A 26,810-nucleotide genomic window follows, 5' to 3' on the forward strand; every position below is an offset into this window, starting at 1 on the left:
CTGTCAAACAGCTCTTACCATCAGAAACTACTTCTTGATGTTTAGTCGGAATCTCTGTGTAACTTGAATCCATTGGTTTGGGTCCTACGCTCTGGAGCAGGAGAAAACAAGCTTGCTCCGTCTTCCATGTGACAGCCCTTTAGATATTTGAGGATTGCTATCTCCGGCTCCTCTTTTCCAAGCTAAACATACCCAATTCCCCCAACCGTTCCTCATCAGGAATGGAGAGTCACAGCCTCCCCATTCTGGAGTGGACATCAAGAGGAGCTGCATTAGTTGCAATGCTCTCTGTGTGTGCCTGATTTCTGCTTGCCACAACATTGCCCCTTTGTACTCTATGCAGAGTCCTTGGACCATGAGCCTTGACATCTGGCATTCATGTTCTGTGGCTTATATTTATATTTTAGGGTTGCTACTGGTACAAAGGTGAATTTGCTTGCCTGCCTTTGCCTCCTCTGTCCTCTTTTCCTTGTCAGTCATAAACCTGCAGACAGAGACGCTTGCATTTCCTTATTCCTTGTGCAGCACCTAGACAACTGAGACAGGTGTTAAGAAAGGTGTTAAGGCTGGGCACAGAGGTTGAGGTATCCTGTCAACACAGTTAGGATTGTTGACATGGATAGTCTCCGCACTCCCCTATCCTGCCTTTGTCATACACACCCTCTCTGTCTGCATTTGACTTGGAATAAATGTGTCAGTACAGTTGCAAAATCCTGGGTTGCTGGACCTATGCAACTTCTTTCTCTCTGTCTCTCCGAAAGAAAGATGCTCAGCATCGGTTTGGCATGCAAAAGGCCCCGTGTTCAAGCCCCAGCATCTCCAAGAGAAAAGATGGGGGATAAATTTGATTCGGTTTGTATTTAAAGGTGAACCTACCAAATTCACACTTTCTGAAACAATGTGCCAACAAAAACGCAGGCATCCTTAAAATCCACCTTCCTTCAGATTTGCAGTGCAGTTCTGCAGCCAAGTAATGTTTAAGAACATGCACATAGAAGGTGAAGTCTTCTAAAATGCATATATTAATAAAAATGCATTACATTGTGGCAAATTGCTTTGCAAAAATGTGTATGATAGGCAAGATTGCATACAAACGTGTATTAGGAGAAATTAACACTCTGCTGATTTAAATTCATTTCTTTATTGCAAATTACTGCAAAAATGTGGAGAAATGAATTTAAGATTAGAAAAAATAGAAATTGAGAAAACTCAAATCTACAGATCAATCCATCCCTAGTTGAGAGTAAACCGCTGTCTAAAGTCTTAGGGAGTTGCTGCCAGTCAGTGTAGACCATACTGAACTAGATGGGCCAATGATTGGACTTGGTATAAGGTTGCTGCTGCTGTGTTCCTGTGTTTCTTCACATAAGAACATAACTGAAGTAACTTTAATCTGTTTTAGTATTTCTTTTAAACTATGGTGATGATCCCCCCCCCCACGGTTTTATTATTTTACCTTTTTGTAAATGACTTTGTGCTTGTTTTTTAACAATCAAGTGGTGTATACGTGGGGGGTTTTTTGGATCAAACCAAAAGCCCATGTAATCCAGCATTCCATTCTCACAGCATTCAGTGCATCAGTGGAACACTGTGGCTCATGACAGGACATTAACGCAACCAGTCCTTACAGCCAGTCATAGCCTCTTTCTCTCGTGCATGGAGCTGTGGTTTGGCCACCAGGTTTCGTAGGACAGCAAGCTGTGATTATTTATCATTCCCAGGTCTTTGGGATGGTGCTTGTGTGAGGCTTCTGAGAGAGAGAGAGAGAGAGAGAGAGAGAGAACTCATTATTTTATTCTGGGACAGCATGGCAAACTCTGTGTCAAAGAGAGACCGTCCCAATTTAATCAAAGAATGGTGGGTGGCATGAATGAATTTTTGTGTGCATGTTTTCCTAAAACGAAAATGTGTCTGGTTACTGAAACAAAAAACACAACTTGGATCTGAACAGTTTTCAGGATTCAGTACATTTGTGGTTTGGGCACATTTCCAAGTTGTGGGTTTAGTGTGTTTGGCACAAACCTTTGGTTGTCTGCAGCTTAATTTTCTTTTATTATTATTATTATACTGAAAAAAAGGAAGACCGGATGAGTTGTTCAGCTGGGAACGTTTAGGCCTAAGGAAACTTGCCAGGGATAGTCTAGGTGATCATATTGTCCCTTCGTGTCAGGATGCCTGAATTTTTTCTGCTAGAATCTTTTTTTTAGAAATCTCTTTCCCTCCCCTCCAAATCACTTACAAAGATGTTCCAAGGGAATATGTCTTTTTAAAGAGATGCATTTTCTTTTGTTCTGAATATTTTGGTCAGCTCAGATCATTATAATAGAAAGTCATATTTATCGATGAAGAGTGCTAAGTTCAGATGGGATTTGCTCCACAAATATGGTGGGGACACTTTCTGCCACAAGGAGATGAATGGAGACAGAGAAGAGAGATGATACAGCTACAGGGCAGGTGTCAGCAGCTGGCATCTTTGGGCAGATGCTGGGGCACCAGGGCCCTAGGATGTCTGCACTGGAACCTCACCCCCCGGTAGCGCGATCCTGGTGGGGCGCCATCGCGGCTGTCCCACGCCCACGCTGGGCGCCACGCCCCCACAGGTGGCACGCCATGCTTCCAGGACATGCGCTACGCCCCCGAGACGTGCGTCAGCCATGCCCCCCACCTGCTCTCCACCCCCCGGTGCTGGAGCATGAAGCTCTGCCATTGGCACCAGATAGCTAGATCCAGCATCTCTCTGAGGCTATAGTATCCTGGAGTGATATGTCGAGGAAACTGAGAGGAAATTAAAATGGCAGTTCAGAGCCAGTTTTTCTGGTACTGCTCAGAGCACTTCACAGAGTGGTTGCTTCACTGCCACCACCAGGTAGGTCCACAAGGGCCCACCAACTGAGGACATTCAACCAGGACAGCCTCAAATCTGAGGCTGGCTGAGTGACCAATCTTTACCTGAGAAGGGGGCCTTTATGTGAGTGGGGAGCCTCAGACCTAGGGGACGAATGTGCCCACCCCCCCTCGGCCTCTGTGTCTGGCCCTCAGAACTCTCCCCAGGCCGCACTTCTCATTGGCTCTGCCTCATTCCCTCCTTGAGTGTTTTTGCCTGGTTGGAATGGGTCCTTGAACTCTGATCATCCCTCTTGCTTGCCTGCATGGGGAAGAGATGGGTGTTTGTGTGTGAGTAAGTATGGAGGCTGACATTCTGAACAAAGGCAGAATTTAACAGGGGCAACAGAAACTAGGGACTACTGGAGAGGCAGGGACTGAACAGTAACACACCTCCCCTAATGCAGCACTCATTTGCCACCTAATAATATACCACTAAGTCTTGTAAGAACACGCTCTCCTCCTCCACACTTATGGCATGAGCCAGATATGTATCAAGAAAAACAGCCTTTTCCACTGCGGTTTGGTGCTCCCTGTTTTCTGTGGAACAAGGGCTTGTAGATGGGGCTGCAAAATTAAAAACAAACACAGCTATTATACCTTCAGACATTTCACAGATGAAAATGGAGACATTTATAACCCGGGTCACCTCATTTCCGCTGGTTCGTTTGCTGGTGGCAAAGATGGGTGTTTCCCGTTCTCATCCTGGGATGCCCTCTGTGAACAAGGCCATGTGCTATATGATCACATAATGTTAGTCCATGGTTATATAATGTTATTCTAGTTAGAATTCAGGTTGGATGGGGTGGGGAAATGGTTGCCATTGGGAAGGTCACCACCACCTTAGCCGGGGGAAATGGAGTCAAGGAATATACGGAAGCAACAATTGAAGAAAAGGTAGACCTGATCCATCCTTTTCTCTCCTGAAGCACCCCATGGACAGCATTCTGGGGGCCACATAGTGGGGCAGGGGGAGCCAGAGACAAAAGGTAGGCAGGGCAACATACACAACTCTATAACTGCAGGCTACATTCCAGCCACACAAAAACAAGAGGTTCACATAAGTGCTTGACTATTTGTGTAGTCAAGAGAAGGGAGAGGTGCATGGAAACACCTGCATGGACCAGGGCCTGAATGAGAGCCAGGATGGGCTGTATAGCACCTGCATAGGCTCCCAGGCTAAGCTGCTTCCTTGTTGTGTTATCCACCATGATGCCAAGGTTTTGTTCCTGGCCAGTCACTGCTAGTTTAGTGAATTTGTGGAGGGTATCACATGCTAGTCCCATTGAAATTAATGGACATTACTAACTTAGGTGCATTAATTTCATTGGGTTTACTCGTAAGTAAAAGCTAGTTGAATTCTATGCTATTATAGGATTTTGTGTTTCAGTGGGCATCACTTTGCTCTTGTTTATATTGAATCACACTGACCATTTCAATGCCCATTCACCAAGTTTGGAGGGAACCTTTTGAAGCTCTCCACAATTTCTTCTTTTTTTAACCTCCCTGATCAATCATTTTTGAAAAAGCTAAAAAAGCTCCACCAGTCCCAATAGCAATACTTGGGAGAATCTGATTTCTATATCCCTCCATCAGGAGAAGTGTCTGTTTTCTCCTGCTTTCTGATTCCTTTTATTGAAAGATTTTATGAAAGTTTTTATGAAAGTCTTAATAATGCTGACTGGACCACCCTTATCTATATGCTTGTTGACACTTTTAAAGAATTCATAAGAAGGTTAGTGAAACAGGACTTATCCTTCCAGAAGCCATGGTGGTTCTGCTTCAGCAAGACTTGTTCTACCAATTTTCCTGAAACAGGTGTTAAGTTACTCAGCCTGTAATTTCCTGGATCCTTTAAAAAAAATGATGTTACATCGGCCACTTTTGAGTCCTCAGGTGTGGAGGTTGATCTTAGGCACAAATTGCTTATTTTTCTTAGCAGATTAGCAATTTCACATTTGAGTTATTTGAGAACTCTCATGTGGATGCCATTTGGATGCAGTGATTTGTTGATAATGCCTAGAACTTCAGATTTCACCACCACGATTTGTCTCATTTTCTCAGTCTGTCTTAATGAGAAGGTTAGTTCAGGTTCTGTCCCACATCTTCTGCTATGAAGACAGATGCAAATAATTTGTTCAGATTCTCTGCAATCTCATTATTCTCCTTTAGCACACCTCTGACTCTCTTGTCCAAAATAATAATAATAATAATAATAATAATAATAATAATAATAATAAATTTTATTTATACCCCGCCCTCCCCAGCCAAAGCCGGGCTCAGGGCGGCTAACAACAATAAAAACAATCCGACATTCTAAAAACTTTTCACCATAAAATCAATCAGAAACAAATTGATGGCAACCAGCAAGCAGGACCCTGTGCAGATTGCCAGAGGAGGGGGTCAGGCTGCGCCCTGACCAAAGGCCTGGTGGAACAGCTCTGTCTTACAGGCCCTGCGGAAAGATGTCAAGTCCCGCAGGGCCCTAGTCTCTTGTGACAGAGCGTTCCACCAGATTGGTGCCACAGCCGAGAAAGCTCTGGCTCTAGTTGAGGCCAGCCTAACCTCTCTGAGGCCTGGGACCTTCAGGATGTTTTTATTTGCAGACCGTAGGTTTCTCTGTGGGGCATACCAGGAGAGGCGGTCCCGCAGGTACGAGGGTCCTAGGCCGTATAGGGCTTTAAAGGTTAAAACCAGCACCTTAAACCTGATCCTGTACTCCACCGGGAGCCAGTGCAGCTGATATAGTACTGGATGAATGTGATCTCGCAGTGACGACCCCATAAGGAGTCTCGCTGCGGCATTCTGCACCCGTTGGAGTTTCTGGGTCAGTCTCAAGGGCAGCCCCACGTAGAGCGAGTTACAATAATCCAGTCTGGAGGTGACCGTCGCGTGGATCACAGTGGCTAGGTCAGGGCGAGAGAGATAAGGAGCCAACTGCTTAGCTTGGCGGAGATGAAAAAAAGCCGCCTTTGTTATAGCTGTAATCTGCGCCTCCAAAAGTCCACTCACCTTGTAACACAGTCCTCTGCAGCTTTACTCAGAAGTAAGCCCAGCTAAATTCAATGGGGTTTACTCCCATATAAGTGTGGATAAGATTTCAGCCTTTATGGGCTTGTGTATTCACTAGAGTCAAGATGCACAGAACATAGAGGTATGATAGAGATGCCCCTGGAGTTTCCAATAAAGTTCAAAGGATCATTTTTCAGTATAAGCATGATTAAACTGAAAAAGCAAAACAACACAAGTAACAAATGTAATACAAGAAATGATTTCTTTTAAAAAAATATGCAAATGAAGCTGTGGCAAATTTTTCATGATCTGCTTTAAAAATTAATTTTAGGAGTCTTTCCACTTAGAATTCAGAAGGAATGGGATACAGCACAGTGCTAGCCAGAGAAATTTTTACACACAAACACACAGCCCAGTCTCACCCATAGTTTCAGAATGCAACTTGGGCTGTGCTAGAGAGTTAAAAATAATTTAGAATGAATTTACTAAGTCAGGACTGTTCACTCTAGTCAGACACCTATATTTAGGTATGATCTGCCTCCCGCTTTGATATCTGATCCCTCATCTTTATTTTAATTCTGTTCGGTGTCATCCTGATATTCATTAATATTTCTAAATTGGCAGTTAAACTATTTGGGGTGCTGAGCTTGCTGAATCAAAGCAAAGCACTTTGCAACACCGCTCTTTTCATGCTGATGCTTCTGGACCAAAACAGCCTAAGGTTTGCAGAGCCAGAAGTGCTTAACCAGAGTGCTTGACAAGATCTGAGAATACTTTGCAGATGATTATGGCAGCCATTGTTAAATCTGAGCTGCTAGATAGCTCACATGTATTGTTTTGCAAGCAAAGGTTGCTGGAAATGCGTAGCTCAAAGTTTACAGAATAAAGTCATAAAGATTTAATCTATTAATCAACATTGACATAGGGCAAGATGAAACCTGTTTTGTGCCTAGCAGTTATCTAGAAATATCATCAAAATACAAATGTTAAACATTGCAATTTTCTTGGCCGTACCTTAGGAACAGGTTGACCAAACAGTGAAAACATTCATGTCAGGGACGGAACCTAAATCTCCCTCACTTTCAGTTTGGCAGGTCTGTTAATTTAGTTGCTCATCCACTTGCTTTGTGGAGAATCATACGGACATACAAAGCTTCCTTATACTGGGTAAAAGTGTTGGTTTCTTTAGCCCAGTTTTTAGAGTGGTCAAGTGTGAAACTGGACAGGACTCCTGAATCATCATCATCTTCATCACCACCATCATCGTTGTCGTTGTCATGTATTAAATCTATATACCATCCTTCATCAAAAGACTGCAAGGTGGTTTACAGTATAAAAAAATGTCAGAAACAGCAACTTGTGCCCCATGTTCCATGCCACTGATGCCCTGCTCATAGTCATAGTGTGTGTATGGAATTAAAGGTGAGCAGTTAATTGCAACCTTCACGTTCAGTGTCTTGCATGCAGAAGGTCCCCGGCACCTTCCGGTAGGCCTGGGAGAGAACCATGGTTGACATCCTAGACAGCAACTGCCAGTCGGTATAGAAAATACTAAGCCAGATGGAGCAATGGTCTGATCTAGTATAAGGCAGCTTCCTATGTTCCTTTGGTCAGAGGCTGCGCTACTCTGACTACCATCAGCTGGGGGCAATGAATAAATGAGGGATGTTTCTTTTGGGGTCCTGGAGGCATCTGATTGAGCCCAAAAGAAACAGGATACTGCATTGGTAAATGGACCATCCAGTGATGCAACTAGATTATTTTAGACCCTGGACTTAATGTTCTTATGAGTGTCTCCTTTATAGAAAACCATGGGCATGCAACATTTCCCTCCCATTCCAACCACGGTTCCATGCTTTGCATCTGCATCTACATCCTTGATAGGTAAAGGTAAAGGGACCCCTGACCATTAGGTCCAGTCGTGGCCAACTCTGGGGTTGTGGCGCTCATCTCGCTTTATTGGCTGAGGGAGCCGGCGTACAGCTTCCGGGTCATATGGCCAGCATGACTAAGCCGCTTCTGGCGAACCAGAGCAGTGCACGGAAACACTGTTTACCTTCCTCCTGGAGCGGTACCTATTTATCTACTTGCACTTTGACGTGCTTTCGAGCTGCTAGGTTGGCAGGAGCAGGGACCGAGCAATGGGAGCTCACCCCGTCGCAGGGATTCGAACCGCCAATCAGCAAGAACTAGGCTCTGTGGTTTAACCCACAGCGCCACCTTTGTCCCTTTCAAACAAAAACCAAGCAAACAGAACAGCTTGCCAATCCTGTTGTTTGTTCAGGGTGCTGAGAGCTGTTAGAGAGCTCCTATTTCCCTGAGAGAGCTGCAGGTCCCAGAATTCCTTGGGGAAAGGGGTTATCTGTTAAAGCATCCTGAGAAAGGTAGCTTTGTAGGAGGAATAGGAGGGTTTCTTAACAACTTTCAGCACCCTCAGTGAACCACAGCTCCCAGAATTCTTCAGGGGAAGCCATGCCCTTTTAGAATATTATCATGGCACTTTTAAATGCATGGTGTGAATGTGGCCTCTCCTCACTTCGACGCCACCCCTGAAATGACTGCTCTCTCTGGTGCGATCAAGGCAGCCCCTGGTAAAGGGGCCAAGCTAAACATGGTGTGCAGCTCCAAACGTGCTTATTACTGAATGGTTTCATTAAGATGGTTTTGGGTGGTTGAGGGAGTGGTGGCATTTTCAGGACCTGGATTGCCCTCCTACACGGCGGAAGTAGCAACCCTGCCCTGCAGGCATTGCAGCCAGGCACTTCTCCAGTGAAGGCATGGGGTGTAGCTCCGATCTGTTGTGGCTTTGGCATTGAGGTCGGCTCTAGAATTTCATGGAGACTGTTCCATTGACTAATTGCTCCCAGCCAGTTTGGAGACAGTAAGTGTGCTTAATGCTCGGTAATGCTTGGAGGAAGACGGCAGGTTACGGATTCCTGCGGGAGGAGGGTGGCGGACGTCGGTGGCCTTTAGAAACGGCGCGGAGAATTGCAGCGTTATGTAATTGGCCCATTATTTACAAATTAATTGAACCTGTGATTGTTTAATTGGTCATGTGATTTTTGAAAGGCGGGGTGAGGTGAGGGGGGAGAGAAATTGGCTGCCCTTGTGTGAGGAAGGAAGCGAGCTCCTATATAATTAGCCTGAAACTATGCAATTAAATTCTTATTAATACCCTCAAACAGCAGGGACCATTCAGGCCTTTAATTAGTGATTAACATGAGACAGGGAGAGATTGAGCTGTAACAAAAACTGGCTCGTGGTTGCAGCACAAGTTTTTAGCTGCTCTTCCTCCCCTCGACTTGGGAGGGAAAGGGAAGAATATGCAAACGACATGCTTCGTGGTGGAAGATCAAGCGCAGTCATGTTGAGGAAAGGATCTGAGGGAGACATGCCAACCCTACCGCGTAGGCTGCTTGTTTTCTTCTGCAATCTGCCTTGGGATTTAATTTGCTCTTGGATGCTGACAGTCGGGTCTGGGGGTCTAGAGCAGGTACGGGGACCTTTTTCAGACACAAGGGCCATACTCCCTACTGGGAAAAGTTCATGAGGGTCACACATGCCAGTGGTGGGCAGGGCCCAGGGATGCCAAGTTGAATAAAATATTTGAGGGGGCAGGTAAGTCACACCCCACATAATCTTATCACATGATGCAGTGCACACACACCATTTGAATGGCAATGCCTATCAACTTTTGGGGGGCCTGGCCCCCTCAAATATTTTATTGGGGTGGCTGAAGACCTCTCAGCTCCTAGGCGTTGGCTCCTATGGTAGGGCCAGAGGCAAATGATGCATCTTCAGAAATAGTGACTAACATTTAAATGAGAAGATAATGCACCTCACCATAAGTGAGGGAGAGAGCAGGACCCAGGTGCCTGTGTGCCTTGATCGAGCTGCTCTCTGGGTGCAACAAGGTCCTCTCCAGCTCTCCCTTCTTATGGATCTTTATATTTAAACCACACTTGGACCAGGCAGCCATTCAAGCACAGATGTTGCTTGCTTATGACTCCCATCAACTCCCACCTGTACCACCAATAGTCAGGGATGCTCAAAGATCAGCACCATCTGCTGCCTGCAGGTTTTCCACCTTTGAAACAGAGAACTGTGGTCTGTAAAGGAGGAGACATGGCCAACCTAATTCTGCCCTTCATTTTTATTTAAGGTTTTTTGCCCGTATCATTTGTAATTGTAGCTGGTCTTTGCAAAACCATCCATCTTCTATGCACCAGCTGAATTCTTGAAAGGATACGTGTGTACATTGCATTCTCTCCAGGGTCTCATTAGGCCTCGATTTCCAAAAATTTCCTAGTGGTATTAATATCTATCCACATGCTAGAGCAGGAAAGTTATTTTTCTGCTACTGGCTTTACCCCAACCTTGGGAGTGATCTTTCAAAAAACAGACAGCTGAACAAAAAGCCTTTGACTTCACTGATGGCAGAATCTGGCTGCTTTGTGCTTCGTTTGAACAATGCCTCCCACATTGTTTGGCATTTACTAGATATCTTAAATACTTTGGCTTCGACACTGCTAGCTGCCACAGTGTTGCTCCCCAGGTGTTATCAATTGTGTATGTTGTTTAGCAGTGGCAACCTTTTAATGGCCAGTGCGGCCACATGCATGATGTGGACTAAAATCTTATTTTCCCTCCATCAACATTCATGGATTTAAAAGTGGGGGAGGGGGGAATCTACTGTTTAATTATAGCAATCGTTGAGAGAACAACACAGTGGTTAACGACCAATATGATGCATGGAAACATCTCTGCTGGATTAAACTAAAGGTCCATCCAGTCCAGGGGTTGTAGCACCTTTTCCAGTTTGAGGGCCACATTCCCTTCTGGGCAACTTCCTGAGGGCCACATTCTGGTGGGAGGAGCCAGAGGCAAAAGTGAGCAGAGCAATATGTGCAATTTTTGCCTTTGTAGACTAGACTTGATTTTTACACATACCCCTCTCTCTTCTTATACAAGCAGCAGTAATGAACATGTACATCTCAAGAAAGACTCTTCTTTCCCACTCCTTCCTAGTTTCACCTCCCTACATTACAATCAGGCCATTTTCAACTCATCACCTTCATCTTATTCAGGACACACAAGTGGGTGGGGTAAGGAATGTCCGAAAGCAGCCGTTTCCATTCATATCTGTCTCTTTGGCACAATCAGGATTGTTTCTGTTCCACTACAGTGCAGTTTCTGCCAAATACCGCAGTATTAATCTCTCGCTGTCTGCTGTTAACATAATTTCAGAATTATTTACATAAGTTACAAATTTAGCATAATTATTGTTTTAATTATTCCCATGTCATTCATTTAAATGCAAACACAATTTAAACTAGAAGTTTAACAATCACTTATTATTTACGGACCGAAAAACAACAACAGCAGCAGCAAATACCAATTGCCATTCGGTGGATTGATTTCTCTTCTAGACATCGGACCAATAAGGGAACATTGGCAATTTCCACTTCTGTTTCCATTTAGGGCTAATGATTTCTTTACTCCACCAACCTCAGTCTGCCCTCAGCCAACCCACATCTACATGGAAACCCACCATTATCCCTGCTAGCTCCAGTGGGCGTCTGCCACCACTGCCTGTACTTATGGGGCTCCCACACATTTTGGAACCCAGAACCTCCACAAGTAAAGGAGGGTTCCCTGCCTTAGACAGTCTCCCTTAAACAAAGAGAGGTCACTAGGGATGGGGATGGAGCTTGCACCCTCATGCATTCTCTCCCCTTCTTGCATATTCAATTAAGGCCTGAGGAATGCTTGAGTAAGACTCCCATTGATAACCATTCATGAGAACTGGCCTCTGCAACTTCCACTGATGGTACTGTGGTTCCTTTGAGGGACTCAGGATTCCGTCCCTGGCTACTGTCGTTGTCTGAAAACAAGAGGGGGTGAGCAGAGTAGGCCATATGCAGAAGCTTAAGTAATTTTCTGGAACAGTTTCTTTCCCCTCTGGGAGAGAGTAGCAGCCAAAATGGAAAATATCTCCTGCACAGGTTACATGCAAAGGTTGCCAGTGCAAACCGAAACAGCGGGAGCTCTAGTTAGCTCTAAATACTTGTAGCTGTCCAGACGGAGTGGATCCAGAAAGTAAATTGGATATCTTTATTTCTGGCTTTATTTCCGTTCCAAGCAGATCTGTATAATCTGTCTTCAAGAATCAGATGCACTCGTTTTCTTTATCTGATCCATGATCATTAACATGGAGCGGGAAGGGCTTAGATGAGCAGTAGAGTGTCTGAGTTGTACACAGATGACTCCAGGTCCAGTCCCCAGCACCTGCAGCCAAGGCTGAGAACAAATGCCCATCTGACACCATGGAGACCCGCTTCCTAGACAATCCTGAGCTAGATGGACCAATGGTCTGATTCAGTAGATGGCCACATCCTGGGTGTTAATATAGGTTAGTATATTAATATATGAAAGTTGTGGGTTCTAGCACAGTCCAGTTGCTTCCATATTCACCCTCATTTACATGGTTCCATCTGTTCAAAGAGTAGCCATCAACATGTAAAAAAAGGAGGGACTGCATGACTGAACAAGAGGATGGAAGCTTGCCTAAAAGTTATTCTCTTTTATGGGTACGTGCAAATTTAGTAAGGAGGACTTTGATGAGGGGACCTGTGTGTGGCTGCTTAGTTTGCTGTCCTGGTGCTGCTCCCTGTTGATAGGTGACTTCAAGGTCCCTCCAACTATTTATCTTTAAACTGGACTTGGACAACAATTCATGTAGTGGACACCTCCAAGCAGAGGACTGTCCTTGTAAAATGGTTGTCTTTCGTTTCTAGCAGATGATAAGTCTAGGAGGTGCAGGGACTTGTCAATAGTGGCTCCAAAGTTTAAGAATTACTTACTTTACGACGTAGAAATACCTTGTTCCTGCAAAGGTTTATGTGATTGCAATGTGGTCTCTTCTTAGGGACTTTGGGGGAACAGAATCTCAGGCTAGATACTTCTTTGGCCTGGGAGGAAGCTAAGTACAGAAAGAACCATGGCTCAGTGGTGTCAGGGCACCTCTCTTGCATGCAGATGACCCCCAGTTGAATGCCTTGTCTCTCCAGTTAAAAGGATCAGGTTATAGGGGATGACCGGAAGACCTCTGTCTGTGACCCTGGAGAGTTTTCGTCAATCAGAGTAGAGAATACTGAGCTATATGGACAAATGGCCTTACCTGGTATGAGGCAGCACCTTCCAGTGTTGGTGCAACTGCAATGGTCTCCTGTTGCTTAGGTGCTGCTGTGAGTAGTTTAAGCCTCTCTTTGGCCTCTGGCCTTGCTAAGCTAAACTGTTACTGATGAAGTCAGAGGCAATGAGACAAGCCTGGACAATTATTTACCCATGCTTCCTTCCCATCTCACCTCTTCACCTCTGATGAATAGTCCTTGAGGGCTTCCCTAACAAAGGGAGCAGAATGCGGAACGTCCTGTACATGGGAACTTCAGGTCAGGAGGAGGGATGTGCCAGCTGCCACTCCCCAGGCACTAAGCAAGCCATCAGTGGAGCCAGTGTGGTGTAGTGGTTAGGGAGTCAGACTTGGACCTGGGAGACCAGGGTTCAAATCCCAAATGAGCCATGAAGCTCTCCGACCATGAGCCAGTCAGTGCCTCTCAGCCTAACCTACTTCACAGGGCTCTTGTAGGGGAGGGAGAGAACAGTGTATGCCCAGCAATAAATCAGTGGTGAGCCAGAAGTGCCAGTGGGAATGGACACATCTGTCTATTTCGGTTTCTGTCAGCTTCTCATTTTCCCAGCCTTAAGTTATGTTAGCCACATTTCTGCATCAGTTTGCTATTTTTTTCAGTTCTCATGAAAATTCACCAGCTTTTTAGTGCACATTTTCCCCAATATACACATTTTAGAATGCAATTTTCCTAAAGTTCATTTCTGCAAGCAATTTTCACCTAATACAATGCATGCTTGTATGTTATTTTAATGAATATGTACATTCTTATGCACACCTTCCCCTAATATGTGTGGTTTGTACACATTTTGCGGGTGGAGAATAGCAGTGCAAAATTCAGAGAAGTACAAATTTCAGAGGGTAGTTGCATTTCAGTTCATGTATCGTCTTGGGAAGTCTGATTGGGTGAGTCCACATTAAAAATCTGAAATAAGCCAAGTATCTGTGAATGACACTGTTATCTCTTCCCAATCAAGCTCTCCCTATTTAAATCCAGGCCCATTAAAAGGTAGGCATGGAGCCTCTCCCAAGCCAGAGGTAAAGTGGCCACTTACACATCGCCCAAAAATGCATCGCCAAAAGGAAAACAGGACGAAAGAAGACAGAGATTTGCATAAAATTTGCACATGCTAATCGAAGTTTATAGTTGCAAACTGAGAACTACTGAGTTGTAACCAACTAAGCCCTTCTCAGAGTAAACCCCTTGAAATTAATGGACCTGTGTTAGTCATGCCCATTAATTTCAGTTGGTCTACCCTGAGTAGGAATAACACGGGACACAACCTGCTTTCTGTAAGTTAAATAGAAATGCAATTCAGCTTACCATAGTGGAAGATGGTGGCCTACAGTATGTGCCTGCTCACTCTGTTGTCCAGGTTGTACTCCCTGTAGATGGGCAATGTGTTGCTTTGTCCTCCTTCTTGGACACGTGTTAGTGGCTGCAACATACCTTAACGGTTTGAGATCAGGGTTAACTCTAGGGGACCCTGTTTTGCATCCTCTCCTTCACACTCGGCCCCATAACTTTGGCTTGGTCTAATTTAGGAGCTGCTGGAGCTGTCCTTTTAATTCCTTGCAATGCGTTGGTCTGAGGCATTTTGGGAAAGGAAAATGGCGGCCTCAATCAGTTTCCCACAATGCCCCAGAGGAGTCACATGGGGAATTTAAATGGTGGATCCAGCATGTCCCGGTTCTCAGTGGAGTCCCTGAAAAGCGTGACCCAGGGCAGGCATCACCAGGAGCAGAGTGTTGGCAAGCCCTGGCCACAACCTGAAGATTCTGATTGCTGCTGCCAACTCAGGATTGAATCCCCTTGTGCACCAATTGGATCCTGACATTTAAGAGAATTTATTGTCATGTTCTTTCTGATTTGCCCCATGGGTTTTACAGAGGTGTTTTTATATATATACGGGCAGGTGGGTGGGTGCACTATGAAAATATGTTTATTGTTATTGTCCTGGCAAATCTTGCTCTGTAGTTAGGATGGAGCAAAGGCTCTTGGGAAGGGATACGGGGAACCCTGCTCTTAGCCAGCGTGAAGCTATTTGAGCTCCCGGAGTCTCCCCCCATGTGCTTTGGAGCTGTTTGATCTTCAAGGGGTTCCCCATCCCCCGGCCCTCCCCACTTTCTTCTGTTACAAAGAGAAACAGCGAGGTCTGCAAAGCACGCCAGGATGCCGGGGGGGGGGCAGTGAGTTAGCCGAGAGGAAATTTCATGCAAATGATAAGCAGGCCCAGCAGTTAAATCTTGGGCTGACACATTAATGAATTTCACAGCACGCCTGGAAAAACTCTCACCCTGGCCAGGACTCGTTCGGGGAAGGGAGGAATAAGGGCAGGGGCCGCAAGGGCAGCGGACGGCGGCGGGGTATAGCCAGGGGGAACCTTGTTCCCATTATCTTTTTGTGATTATGTTGAACAGGAGCTGGCAGTATGTTTTCCCTTTAAAAGAAGAAGAAGAAGAAAGTTTGCACACAAGAATCCTGTCCACCCCCCCTCCCAACTTTGGTTTCTGTGGTTAATGGGGAGAGGGACCAGGGATGCAGAAGGAGGGAGAAGGAGCAAAATGAGTTTAGCAGCTTTTTCTGTTGCTGCTGCTACTGCTGACTCTCTCCCCGCACTGCACCCCCCCCCCCAATTTCATAACCTGGTTGCAGCTGGTACAATTCGTGCTCCTTAATAGCTCTGGCAGTGAGTAGCAGAGAGAATGTCCCTGCCGCCCCCCAGCCCAGTTCAAGGTGGGTGGTCTTCTCACGGGCACTGGGCAGGGGCCTTGGATGGAACAGGTATTGCATGGGGGAGATGCAGGAGCCAAGATGAGTGGAGTGACCATTTTCTCCCCATTTTATTTCTTGGGATGGGGAGAGGGATGGGTGAAGATAGAGGTGTATAAAATGAAGGCAAGTGTATAAGAGAGGAGCTTTTCCCCTTCTAAAAGTTGTTTCCGATGTTGATCCTACTCAGAGTAGACCCATTGAAATCAATGGATATAACTAACTTGGGCCCATGAATTTCAGCGAATGTCATCTGATTAGAACTTAGTTAGGTACAACCCTGAGTGTTTTCTATCAGTGAATTTTTGGTGGCCTGGGATGGGTTAGAATAAGGATAGTTTTAATCAATGTAATAAATTTACGATTTTTTTTTCTTTTTAACATAAAGACTCGGTTCAGATGCCCCATCCCAACGATGCATTAAGACATCAGGCACTTGTGCCTTGGAGTTCTGCACTCCTTTCTTCCCTTCCTCTCACAGTCTGTAGTTCCCTCCCTCATTTTCTGGTTGGCGATAACCATAGTTTACTGTGATGTCAAAATAGAGCAAACCATGGTTACTACAAATGGTAGATTTATTTATTTATTGTTACGTGTATATCCAACGTTTCCTTCAATGAGCTTAATGTGGCATACATTGCTCTCTTCCCCATTTTATCCTCACAACCCTGTGAGTTAGGTTAGGCTGCAAGAATATGACTGGCTCAAAGTTGCCTGGTGAGCTGCATGACTAAGTGGGGATTTGAACCCTGGTCGCCCAGGTCCTGATCCAGCACCTGAACCACTGTACCACACTGCCTTCTTGGGAACCATGGCCTTCATTGGGATGCCAAGATTGGACTGGAGGCAAATGGTGGGCCACAGAAGCCCTAATTTGCTCAGTTGGGACATAAACAGCAAATTGAGGAGTTGACTTGTATGACAGAGAAGAGGAGAGTGAGTGGGTCTTTCAGATCTTCCTTTGACCTGCCTCATCTCTTCTTTTCACAGCCTGCAACTGCAATCTTCATGCCCGCCGCTGCCGTTTCAACATGGAGCTCTACAAACTCTCAGGGCGGAAGAGTGGGGGCGTCTGCCTGAATTGTCGCCACAACACTGCTGGGCGACACTGCCATTACTGCAAGGAGGGCTTCTACCGAGACATGAGTAAATCCATCACTGACAGAAAAGCCTGCAAAGGTAAGGAACAAGAACATCTCCCAACCTTCCCTGTGAGAAAGGTCAAGGTTCTTCTTAGGAGTTTGCCAGTTTACTTAGTCATGGCTGGCAACCATTAGGACTGGTACGGCTGAAGTCAGGGAGCCTAGACAGGACATGTGGTGCCAGGCCGAGTCAACTCACCTAGTTTTGTCTTCTGCCTCCCTGCTGAGTTCTACAAGGACCACACTGAGGCTCAGGAGGAGGAATCTGACTGACTGGTCCATCCCTGGGCCAGATGTAAGAAGGTAGGTATGTGAGGGCTGGCTGGGATCAGACTGAGGTTGGTGGGGAATTTGCCCTACTGGGAAATAAAAAGCTACTGTTGTTAATGATAGTTGTGAAGGTCAAATTACATTGAGAAGCGCACCCCAAAGAGCGAAGTAGTGATCCCAGTGCAAACAAGTGAGTGCCTCAACCAAACCTGATAATCGCTACTTTACAATCCAGTTTAATTAATTTCAGAATGGACGTTTGAGTTCCTAGCCAAAGGTGAAGGAGACGCACTTGCTAGTTTGGTGCTTCTCTCAGGCAAGAAACCATGGCTCTATCAGCGCTGAATAATTCCTTCCCCCGTCATGGTTTATTTATACTAATCTGGAGTCTGGGTTTAAATGAGAAGCAGGCTTCTTCCATGCATCATCAGCTTTTAACCCACAGTATAGCTTATCCCTGGGTTAATGTGTATCCACCGCAATTAGCATTTCTTTTCTTCATTCAGACTTCTCAGCATCCTCTTTCAAAATATATATCTTTCTGGAACGCTTGTTAGAACAGCTGAAAGGTGCATCCAGAACCATGGTAGCTGTCTTCCTTTGATGTTTATTTTGTTTACTTATTTATTCCATGTACAGTGGTACCTCGGGTTAAGTACTTAATTCATTCCGGAGGTCCATTCTTAACATGAAACTGTTCTTAACCTGAAGCACCACTTTAGCTAATGGGGCCTCCTGCTGCCACTGCGCTGCCAGAGCCCGATTTCTCTCCTTATCCTGAAGCAAAGTTCTTAACCTGAAGCACTATTTCTGGGTTAGCAGAGTGTGTAACCTGAAGCGTATGTAACCCAAGGTACCACTGTATAGCCCATCTTTTCATCCAAGGAGCTTAAGGTGGTATACATGGTTCCCTTCCTCCTCAATGAATGCCCACAACAGCCCTGTGAGGTGGGCTGGGCTGAGAGGCAGTGGCAGACAGTGGTCACTCAGTGAGATTCATGACTGAGTGGGGATTTCAACCCTGGTGTCCCAGGTTCTAGTTTCTCACTCTAACCACTACACTACACTGGCTCTCAAGGATGGTTTTGCACTCAGGGACCTTCTGGACTGGCAGGTGTATTCTGCAACATGCGGTTGGCACAATAATAGTGCATTGGTGGTGGGTTTATACTAGGCTGTCCACTACTTATTATTATCATCATCATCATCATCATCATCATCATCTTCCCTTCATCTGAAGTTATCGTATTATTGCAATGTGATAAAGAGGAGTACTCTTTTCTGTTGCCCTAAATGCATTGAGATGTGATTGAACATGTTTATTGGACTCTCATTCTGGCTTTAGACCTGGTTTTGGAACAGAAATTGCCACAGTCACCCCCTGCTGAAAGAGAGATTGGGGACTGCAGCCCCATTGCTCCTCTTTGACATCCCAGTGGCCTATTGAAATAATCAGCCATTCCCTCCTTGTGCCTAGCATGGCAGGTGGGTGTCCTGCATTGCGCTAGCTTCTGTCTGTACTTGGATGGATGACTCCAGAAGGTGATGCTGGGGAATGTTTCTCTGTCCCTTGCAATTTACACTACAGTAGTACCTCAGTTTATGAACTTAATCCGTTCCGGAAGTCCGTTCTTAAACCAAAACCATTCTTAAACTGATTCACACTTTCCCTAATGAGGCCTCACGCCGCTGGTGCCCTTCCACTGTTTGTATTCCATTCTTAGACTGAGGTAAAGTTCTCAAACCAAGACACTATTTCTGGTTTTGCCAAATCGTTCTTAAACTGGACTGTTCTTAAACCGAGGTACCACTGTACAGGGTTCCTCGGAACTTTGTTTTGGCTCCCACACTATTGAATATCTACATGAAACCACTGGGAGAGGTTCTTCAGAGGTGTAGCCTGAGGTGTCGCCAATACACAGATGACAGCCAGATCTGCATCTCCCTTTCATCTCACTCAGGTGAGGCCCTTGGCACAGTAAAGTACTGGATGAGGGCCAATAAACTGAGACTCAGTCCAAGCAAGACAGGTATTATTAGTGGATGGTTCATCTGCCCAGTTAGGTGATGTTCAGCTTGTTCTGAAAGGATCTTGCAGTCTCCCAAAACCAGCAGGCTAACAGTTTGGAATCTTCTATCATGATTGGTTTGAGGCTCAGGTGGCCTTGGTGGCTCAGATGGTGTTTTATCAGGCTCAGCCGATAGGTTGATCTACGAAATACAACCTCGCCATGCAACCGTTATGCACGATCTAGCAAGCACTTGGTAGCATTATTGCTTGGGTTATGCATGAGGTTCCTTTGAAAATGGATTTGAAAACTCAACTGGTCCATGGGGATTGGTAAATACAGTGGAGGCTGGCCCATTGGAATAAATGAGGCACTGCCCCACCGGCCTCATTCTGGCCTCTGCCAGCCCCCACTTGCCTGCTTTCTTTCTCAACCAGTCCAGGGGGTGGCATAGGTTGTCTCAACTTCCTTCTCCTTAGTCTCAGTATTGGCCTTCTAGAATTCAGTAGGAAGGAGGAGGATGGGGTCAACACTATAATTATTTGACCCTGCCAGTGTGGTGTAGTGGTTAAGAGCGGTAGTCTTGCAATCTGGGGAACCGTGTTCGAGTCTCCGCTCCTCCACATGCAGCTACTGGGTGACCTTGGGCTAGTCACACTTCTCTGAAGTCTCTCAGCCCCACTCACCTCACAGAGTGTTTGTTGTGGGGGAGGAAGGGAAAGGAGAATGTGAGCCGCTTTGAGACTCCTTAGGGTAGTGATAAAGCGGGATATCAAATCCAAACTCTTCTTCTTCTTCTACCAGTCCCACTGGGCACCTGTGTGGTGAAGACGGGGACTTTCTGGTGCTGGCTCCCTATTTGTGGAATGCAAACAGAGATGCTGGCCTGGTGCCCACTCTATGGACTTTTAGGGGGTGAGGCGAAGATCTTTGTATACTTCCAGGCCTTCTAATTTACAATAGGAATTTGGCCTTTTAAAACTCTCGCACCAATTTATTTTCCCCTTGCTGTTATTACTCTGCTTTTAAATTGATTATATGCTGTTGTGGTTGCGCTCACTTTTATGCGTCAATTTGCACTGTTTATAGCTTTTTCAATTGTTTTCATTTTTTATTATATATTGTTTTGTATTTTTAATGACTTTATAAACTGCCAGAGGATTGTGTTAATGGGTGGTATAGCAATATAATTAAATAATATTTAATAAACTGAAAAGCTAATATTATGTCCTCTTTAAAAATATCAAAAGTTTCCCAGCACCAATAAGAAAGGAAAGTGAAATATTTAATTTAGGGGCAGGGTGGGGTGAGGGAGGAAATTCAGTAAAGCACTCTATTGGTGCAATCCTGTGGATATTTACTTTTTCAGTGGGACTTGCTCCTTAGGAAGTATGTTAGGATTCCAGCCATATAGTGAAATGCTGTGCATACCCATTAAAACAAGTTCAAAACTTTACACAGAAATATTATTTTAGTGAAATACTTGCAATACCATATCAATAGCCTGCACTCGTTGGCATTATTCAAACTTAGACAACATAAAAGCACTGAAGATGGTTAACCTCCTCACTCCCCTTGCCAATAATTACAATTTTGATTCAGAGATTTGACTGGCATTGCACCCATCCCAGATGACCAACTTGACTTGTCTTGTGTTCGTTCATTATGTTACTAATTAATTCTATGAGCGTCACATTTCTAAAAATAGGGGACAAAATTCCATGGAAAAAGAGTGCAATGGTTCTGACAACAATTTTCCAACCCACACCACTGCTGTCAGAGCCGGGCCATGTGCAGCTGGACCAGGAAGCAGACTTGGGGCGCGTGTTCTCCAACCCAAAAGTCCTTATTTGAGCCAAGAGTGTTTCCGGCGAGAAAATTTCCTCTCTTCACTGTCACAGTGAGGTGGCTGAGCTTCCATAGCTTATTAGTGGAGGGTCCATGTCTCCCTTTCAGTGTTTGTGTTTACTATGAATGGCCAAAGTGGTGCCCAACATCTGGAGGGCCACAGGTTAGTCACCCATAAGCTCTGCTCTGCATATGAACCAGCTCTCTCACATTGCTGGAAGTACCCTGACTAGCATCAAACCTCCAGCGGGTGGGAAATAAGCCTTACTTCTCCCCCTGCCCCCAGAAACCATTGCTCCCTGAAGCTGCTATTTGCATCCAGAAGGACACTTCCATTAATGCCAGTTAATGCCCTGGAGCGAGTGGCCAGTTTTCATCAGGATGATGGCTGCAAGCTATGTGTATTAATTTTTCCCTCCTCAACCTGTTGCAGTCCACAAAAAGTTCCATATGAATAAAGCATTTTAAAAAATAAATAAACGGGGGGAACAGCAGTGAAGCAAGTGAACAGTTTGAGGTGGGGTTTTTTTGCTCTCAGCATGCAGAGCGAAGGAGCAATGATGGCTGATGCTCACGTTTTCCGTTTGCATTTTCAATCTCGCACTCTACATTTTCTCTCGTCTCCCAAGTCAAAACGTGAATTTTCAACATTCAAAGCACGGCTGTATGCAAAAGAGCATTTCAGTCATAGGCCGTTGTTTTTAAATGCTCTTAGTGTATAAGCATTGACCCTTAGTCGGATTTTGTAGGATTGGGGTGGGTGGTGCGGCGGCGTTATTTTTGCAGTAACCGAATATATTTTAGTTTATGGATGTTTTGCACCTGGAAGAAATTCTCTGGCAGGTCATAACAGTCTGTAGCTGAGGCGCACCCTGGGCCAAAATGAGCCGCACACTTTCTCTTTGAAGAAGTGCCTTGCGCTGGCTGCAGTGGAAACCCCTTTCCCTCTCTGCCTGATTGCATTACCTAGAAAAATCCCGACCTGCCCTCGGGGTTTAGATGGAACGTGGATGATGCAGCGAGGAGAAACTTCACAGTTTTAACAAGCGCCTCATAAAGCTGAAGGCAGAGCTGGCAGACGGTGTGTAGCAGGGGTCTGGCACAGCCAGGCGAGCGAGCCAAGCCTCCCAGCCAGGTCATTAGGAAATAGGGAGCTAATCATTTTTAATCACCCAAGCAGCTGAGTTGGCAAGGCGTCCCATTCATGTGCGCCTCGCTTCTACACCGTCCCGTCTCCCCGTAGCCTGAAGAGTTCACACTCTTTCCCCTGAGCGACCGGGTGCTTTTTGTAGCCTCGCCATGGCAGCTGCGTTGGAAACAAGCAGGTTCTGACATTCCAGGAGCTGCCTGGGACGGGTTGGGTGATGGGTTATGAAAAGCAGGGTGGGTGAGTCTCCAGCAGGAAATTGCCACGGGGAAGGGTGGAATATGGCAGTCCAACGCATGAGCTGCTTGAGTACAGATGGTCAAATCTGCTGATTCCAGATTCTCCTTTTTCTAGTCTTGGTTCTCTGCATTTTTGGGTCAGTTTGCAAACTTTTTTGATGTGGCACCCCACCTGCCCCATCACCTCTAGCGCCAGCAGAGAAGCCGGTGCCGATTTCAGGCAAGATTGTGCCAATTTCTATCAAGATCTCCCTGAAATCGCAGCAGAGACCTTGCGCAATTTTGGTGAGCTACCACTAGAAATTGGGGCAATCTCACTCAGAAAATCAGTGCTGATGCTGGCACCACTTCTCCAATGCTGGTGGAGATGGCGCAGGCAGTAGGGGCAGGGCAGAATGAGGTGAAATGGGACACACCACCCCTGCTTGCACTCCGCCTTCAGTTCAAGTCCTGGCTCAGAGTGAGCTCCTGATAATTCCTTTGAAGTTGATTCAACTGACATCATGCACTTGACCTGCCTGGGATAGGTGGAAAAGAGTTTTGGCTATGGCCTGCCAGGTGAATCCAGTGTCTGATCCCAACTGCAGGAGGGGTCAAGCAGGTGGTCATTCTCAGCCCTACCTGGAGGTGGTGGCTAAAGCTGGAACCTTTTGTAACAAAGGCATGTGCTCTACTATGGAAATGTGTCCTTTCTCCATTTGGAAAACCATTTGGTTTTGCCACGGCCTTTCAACTTGTGGTAACAAGGATTCACGTTTTTCCACTGGTGGCGCCAATGTTGTGGAATGGCCTCCCTGATGAAATATGAGAGGCCCCATCAGTGTTGTCAGTGTTTCTTGACCATTTTAATTCTCATGCTTTTAAATTGTCTTTTTTATTTTTTATTTTGATTGAGGATATTTTAATGCCCAAATTGATTTTTTTATTGGTTATTTTAATTAGGTAAACTACTGAGAAGCCATTTTGGCAAACAAGCGCTATATAAATTAATAAATTGTCATTAATTAATTAGTTAGTTAATTTGAGGTGAAACAGATCTTCCTGAGATTTCAGAGAACTCTTTAAAAAAGAAACCCAGGTTTACCTCTCCCTGCTGAGAATTCTTGGAACAAACCTGGAGGAAGTAAGCCCATTCTGAGTGAAGATGAAGAGAAGGGGGGTAGTCTTTGGTCATGAATTCAATTTGGTTCTCTTTTAAAAGTAAGCCCTCTTAATTTGCATTCTCCAAAACAATTTGCGAACCGAAACAAAGACACCCTTTGAGATTCACTCTTCTTCAAATTTTGCAATGCAGTTCTTCAGCCAAGTAATGTGTACAAAAATCCATATGCTAGGTGCATAATTATGCATATATTCATGAACATAACATACAAAAATGCACTGTTAGGGGAAGGTACTCTGCAAATATGAGTATATTTGGCAAAACTGAGTACAAAATGTGTATGTTCAGAGAGATTTGCATGGAAATGCTGATGAATTTTCATGAGGACTAAAAAAAAAACCCCTGAGACTCACTAACTGATGTGAGGTATTTAAGATTGGGAGAATGAGAAACTGAGAGAAAGTGGAACTCACAGAATTGCCCATTCCTACTTCCTCTCCCCCACCCACCCCTTTGGACCCATTCTACTTAGGAGAGAGAGAGATGCATAGCTATCTACTTGCAAAGAGGATTTTTCGCCCCCTCCCCGACTACTCCACTTTTCCTGACTGCTTGGGCAATGCTGCCATAGCCATTGTGCTTTCAACCTAGTTTTTCATTCCCACTTTCTTCATTGTTGAGATTGTCTAATCTCAGCTGGGCAGCTACGCCGGGCATCTTCCTACCATCCGCAGGCACCCTGGCCATTGCGAAGCCCAGCCTGCTGTGCTGATCCCCCTTCCTTCGACCCGCCGTGTTTCCTGGAGAGCAGCTGGGTGGGAGACATGTGCCCTGAATCTTGCAACCCAGCACAAAAGTGGCAGGGCAGGCGGTGAACTTGTCAGCTTGCGGTTTCTCGAAAAAACCCTGAGTCATTTCCTCTGTGGGGCTGGGAAGGGAGTTGCTGGAAGCCTGGAACCACGGCGGCTGTGAAATTTCCCCTTCGCTCTTTCCCTTCCTCTGCTTGCACTTTCTCTCCCCCCCCCACCTTTCAGAGGCTCCGTCCTCTCCCCCATGCTTTTTACCATCTACATGAAGCCGCTGGAAGAGACCATCAGGGAGTTTGGGCTAAGTGTTCAGCAATATGATGATGAAACCCAGCTCTACCTTTCCTTTCAAATCAGAGCCAGTAAGGGCAGTGAAGGTCCTGTGTGAGTGTCTGGAAGTGGTTGGCGGATGGACGGTGGCTGACAGATTGAGTCTGAAACCTGACAAGACAGAAGTACTGTCTTTGGGGGACAGCAGGTGGGTTGTTGTGAGGGAGTCCCTGGTCCCAAACGGGGGGTCACCGTGCCCCTGAAGGACCAGGTGTGCAGACTAGGAGTCATTTTGGACTCACAGCTGTCCATGGAGGCACAGGTCAATTTCGTGTCCAGGGCAGCTGTCAACTAGCACCACCTGGTACGCAGGCTGAGACCTGCCCATGGACTGTCTTACCAGAGTGGTGCATGCTCTAGTTGTCTCCACTAATGCAATGTGCTCTATGTGGATCTACCTTTGAAGGAAAACTACAATTAATCCAGAATGCAGCAGCTAGACTGGTGACTGGGAGTGGCTGCTGGGACCATATAACACTGGTCCAAAATGACCTTGGCTCCTAGTACATTTCCGAGCACAATTCAAAGTGTTGGTGCTGACCTTTAAAACCCTAAATGACCTCGGCCCAGTATATCTGAAGGAGCATCTCCACCACCGTCGCTCAAGCTGGACACTGAGGTCCTCCTCCAAGGGTCTTCTGCTGGTTCCCTCACTGCAAGAAATGAAGTTACAGGGAACCAGGCAGAAGGCCTTTTCAGTTGTGGCACCCTCCCTGTGGAACACCCTCCCTTCAGGTGTCAAGGAGATAAAGAACTACACAACTTTTAGAAGACATCTGAAGGCAGTCCTGTACTGGGAGGTTTTTAATGTTTGATGTTTTTATTATGTTTTTAGATATGCTGTAAGCCGCCCACAGTGGCTGGGGAAACCCAGCCAGATGGGCGGGGTATAAATAAAGTAGTAGCTTCCCACTATAAACCCTTCATTCACCAACCCCTTCCCTCCCCTGCTTGTGTGTACTGGAGGCTGGTCCTATTAGAGCAAATGGGGCACTGCAGCACCTAGTTATACTATGGAACTCACACCCAAAGGAGACAGCGAGAGCCACCAACTTGGATGGCTTTAAAAGAGGATTGGACAAATTCATGGATCATAAGGCTACCGCGATGGCTATGCTCTGCCTTCATGGTTGGAAGCAGTAATGCTTCTGGGAGCCACAGGATGGAGGAGTGATCGTGAGTGTGCTTGCAGGTTTCCCACAGGTACCTGGTTGGCCACTGCAAGAACAGGATTCTGGACTAGCTTGGCCATTGGCCTGATCCAACAGGCTTTTCTTATGCTCTCATGTATTGCCCCGCTGGCCTCAGCCAGTCCCTTCCTGCCTGCCTCCTTGCAACAAGTCTAGGGGGTGACACTGCCTATCAGTCTCCTTCCCCGTCTCAGTGTTGCCCTTGTACAACTTCACAATGTGGAGAAAAGTAGAACTAGTGGTCTTTGCCTGCCTTTGTCTCTGGCTCCACCTACTGTTGGGCTCCCTGCCTTTCACCCCACCAGTCTTAATGGATGCCAACCACAGCTGCTTTTATGTACTTGGTTTACCTGCAGGTAAATAGTGGCTATGGATGGATAAATCAGTCAATTTTGGTTTCACTCAAATTCTCACTTTCCCAGTTGACTCCATTTCTGTGTCTGTTTGAATTTTTGAGTGTATTAGTGTACGTTTGCCCTCATTGCTTAATGCAATTTTGCCAAACTTCCCCTAATGTAATGCATTTTTGTCTGTTGCTTGCACTAATATTTGCATTCCTCTAATGTACATATTCTTCTATACGCCTTCCTCTAATATGCACATTTTTCTATGCAAAATTCAGAAAAGTGTACATTTTTTAAAAGATAGCTGCATCCCAGTTTGTGTGTTGTTGTGTGCGGATTGTTGTTGTTTAGTCGTTTAGTCGTGTCTGACTCTTCTTGACCCCATGGACGAGAGCACGCCAGGCACTTCTGTCTTCTGTCTTTTGTCTTCTGTCTTGTGTTCGGATTAGGTACTTCTAATTTCAGCCTGATCCCTGGAAGTGGGGAGGGAATGAAATTGGGTTGCAGGTAGCAAAGTGTCAACTTG

General features: G+C 45.7%; 1 protein-coding gene across 2 annotated transcripts in view; it reads left to right on the forward strand.

The window, feature by feature from the left end:
* The window catches only part of NTN3 (netrin 3), a 113,893-nt gene that overhangs the window by 40,053 nt on the left and 47,030 nt on the right, over window positions 1-26,810 (forward strand). For both annotated transcript variants that reach the window (XM_083412442.1, XM_083412441.1), the window contains one exon: window positions 16,848-17,036. In XM_083412442.1, the coding sequence (XP_083268568.1) occupies window positions 16,848-17,036 (189 nt within the window). The remainder of the gene's footprint in view (window positions 1-16,847; window positions 17,037-26,810) is intronic.

The sequence above is a fragment of the Podarcis tiliguerta genome, assembly GCF_965153285.1.
Source record: "Podarcis tiliguerta genome assembly, chromosome: 14".
In the NCBI taxonomy this organism is placed as follows: domain Eukaryota; kingdom Metazoa; phylum Chordata; class Lepidosauria; order Squamata; family Lacertidae; genus Podarcis; species Podarcis tiliguerta.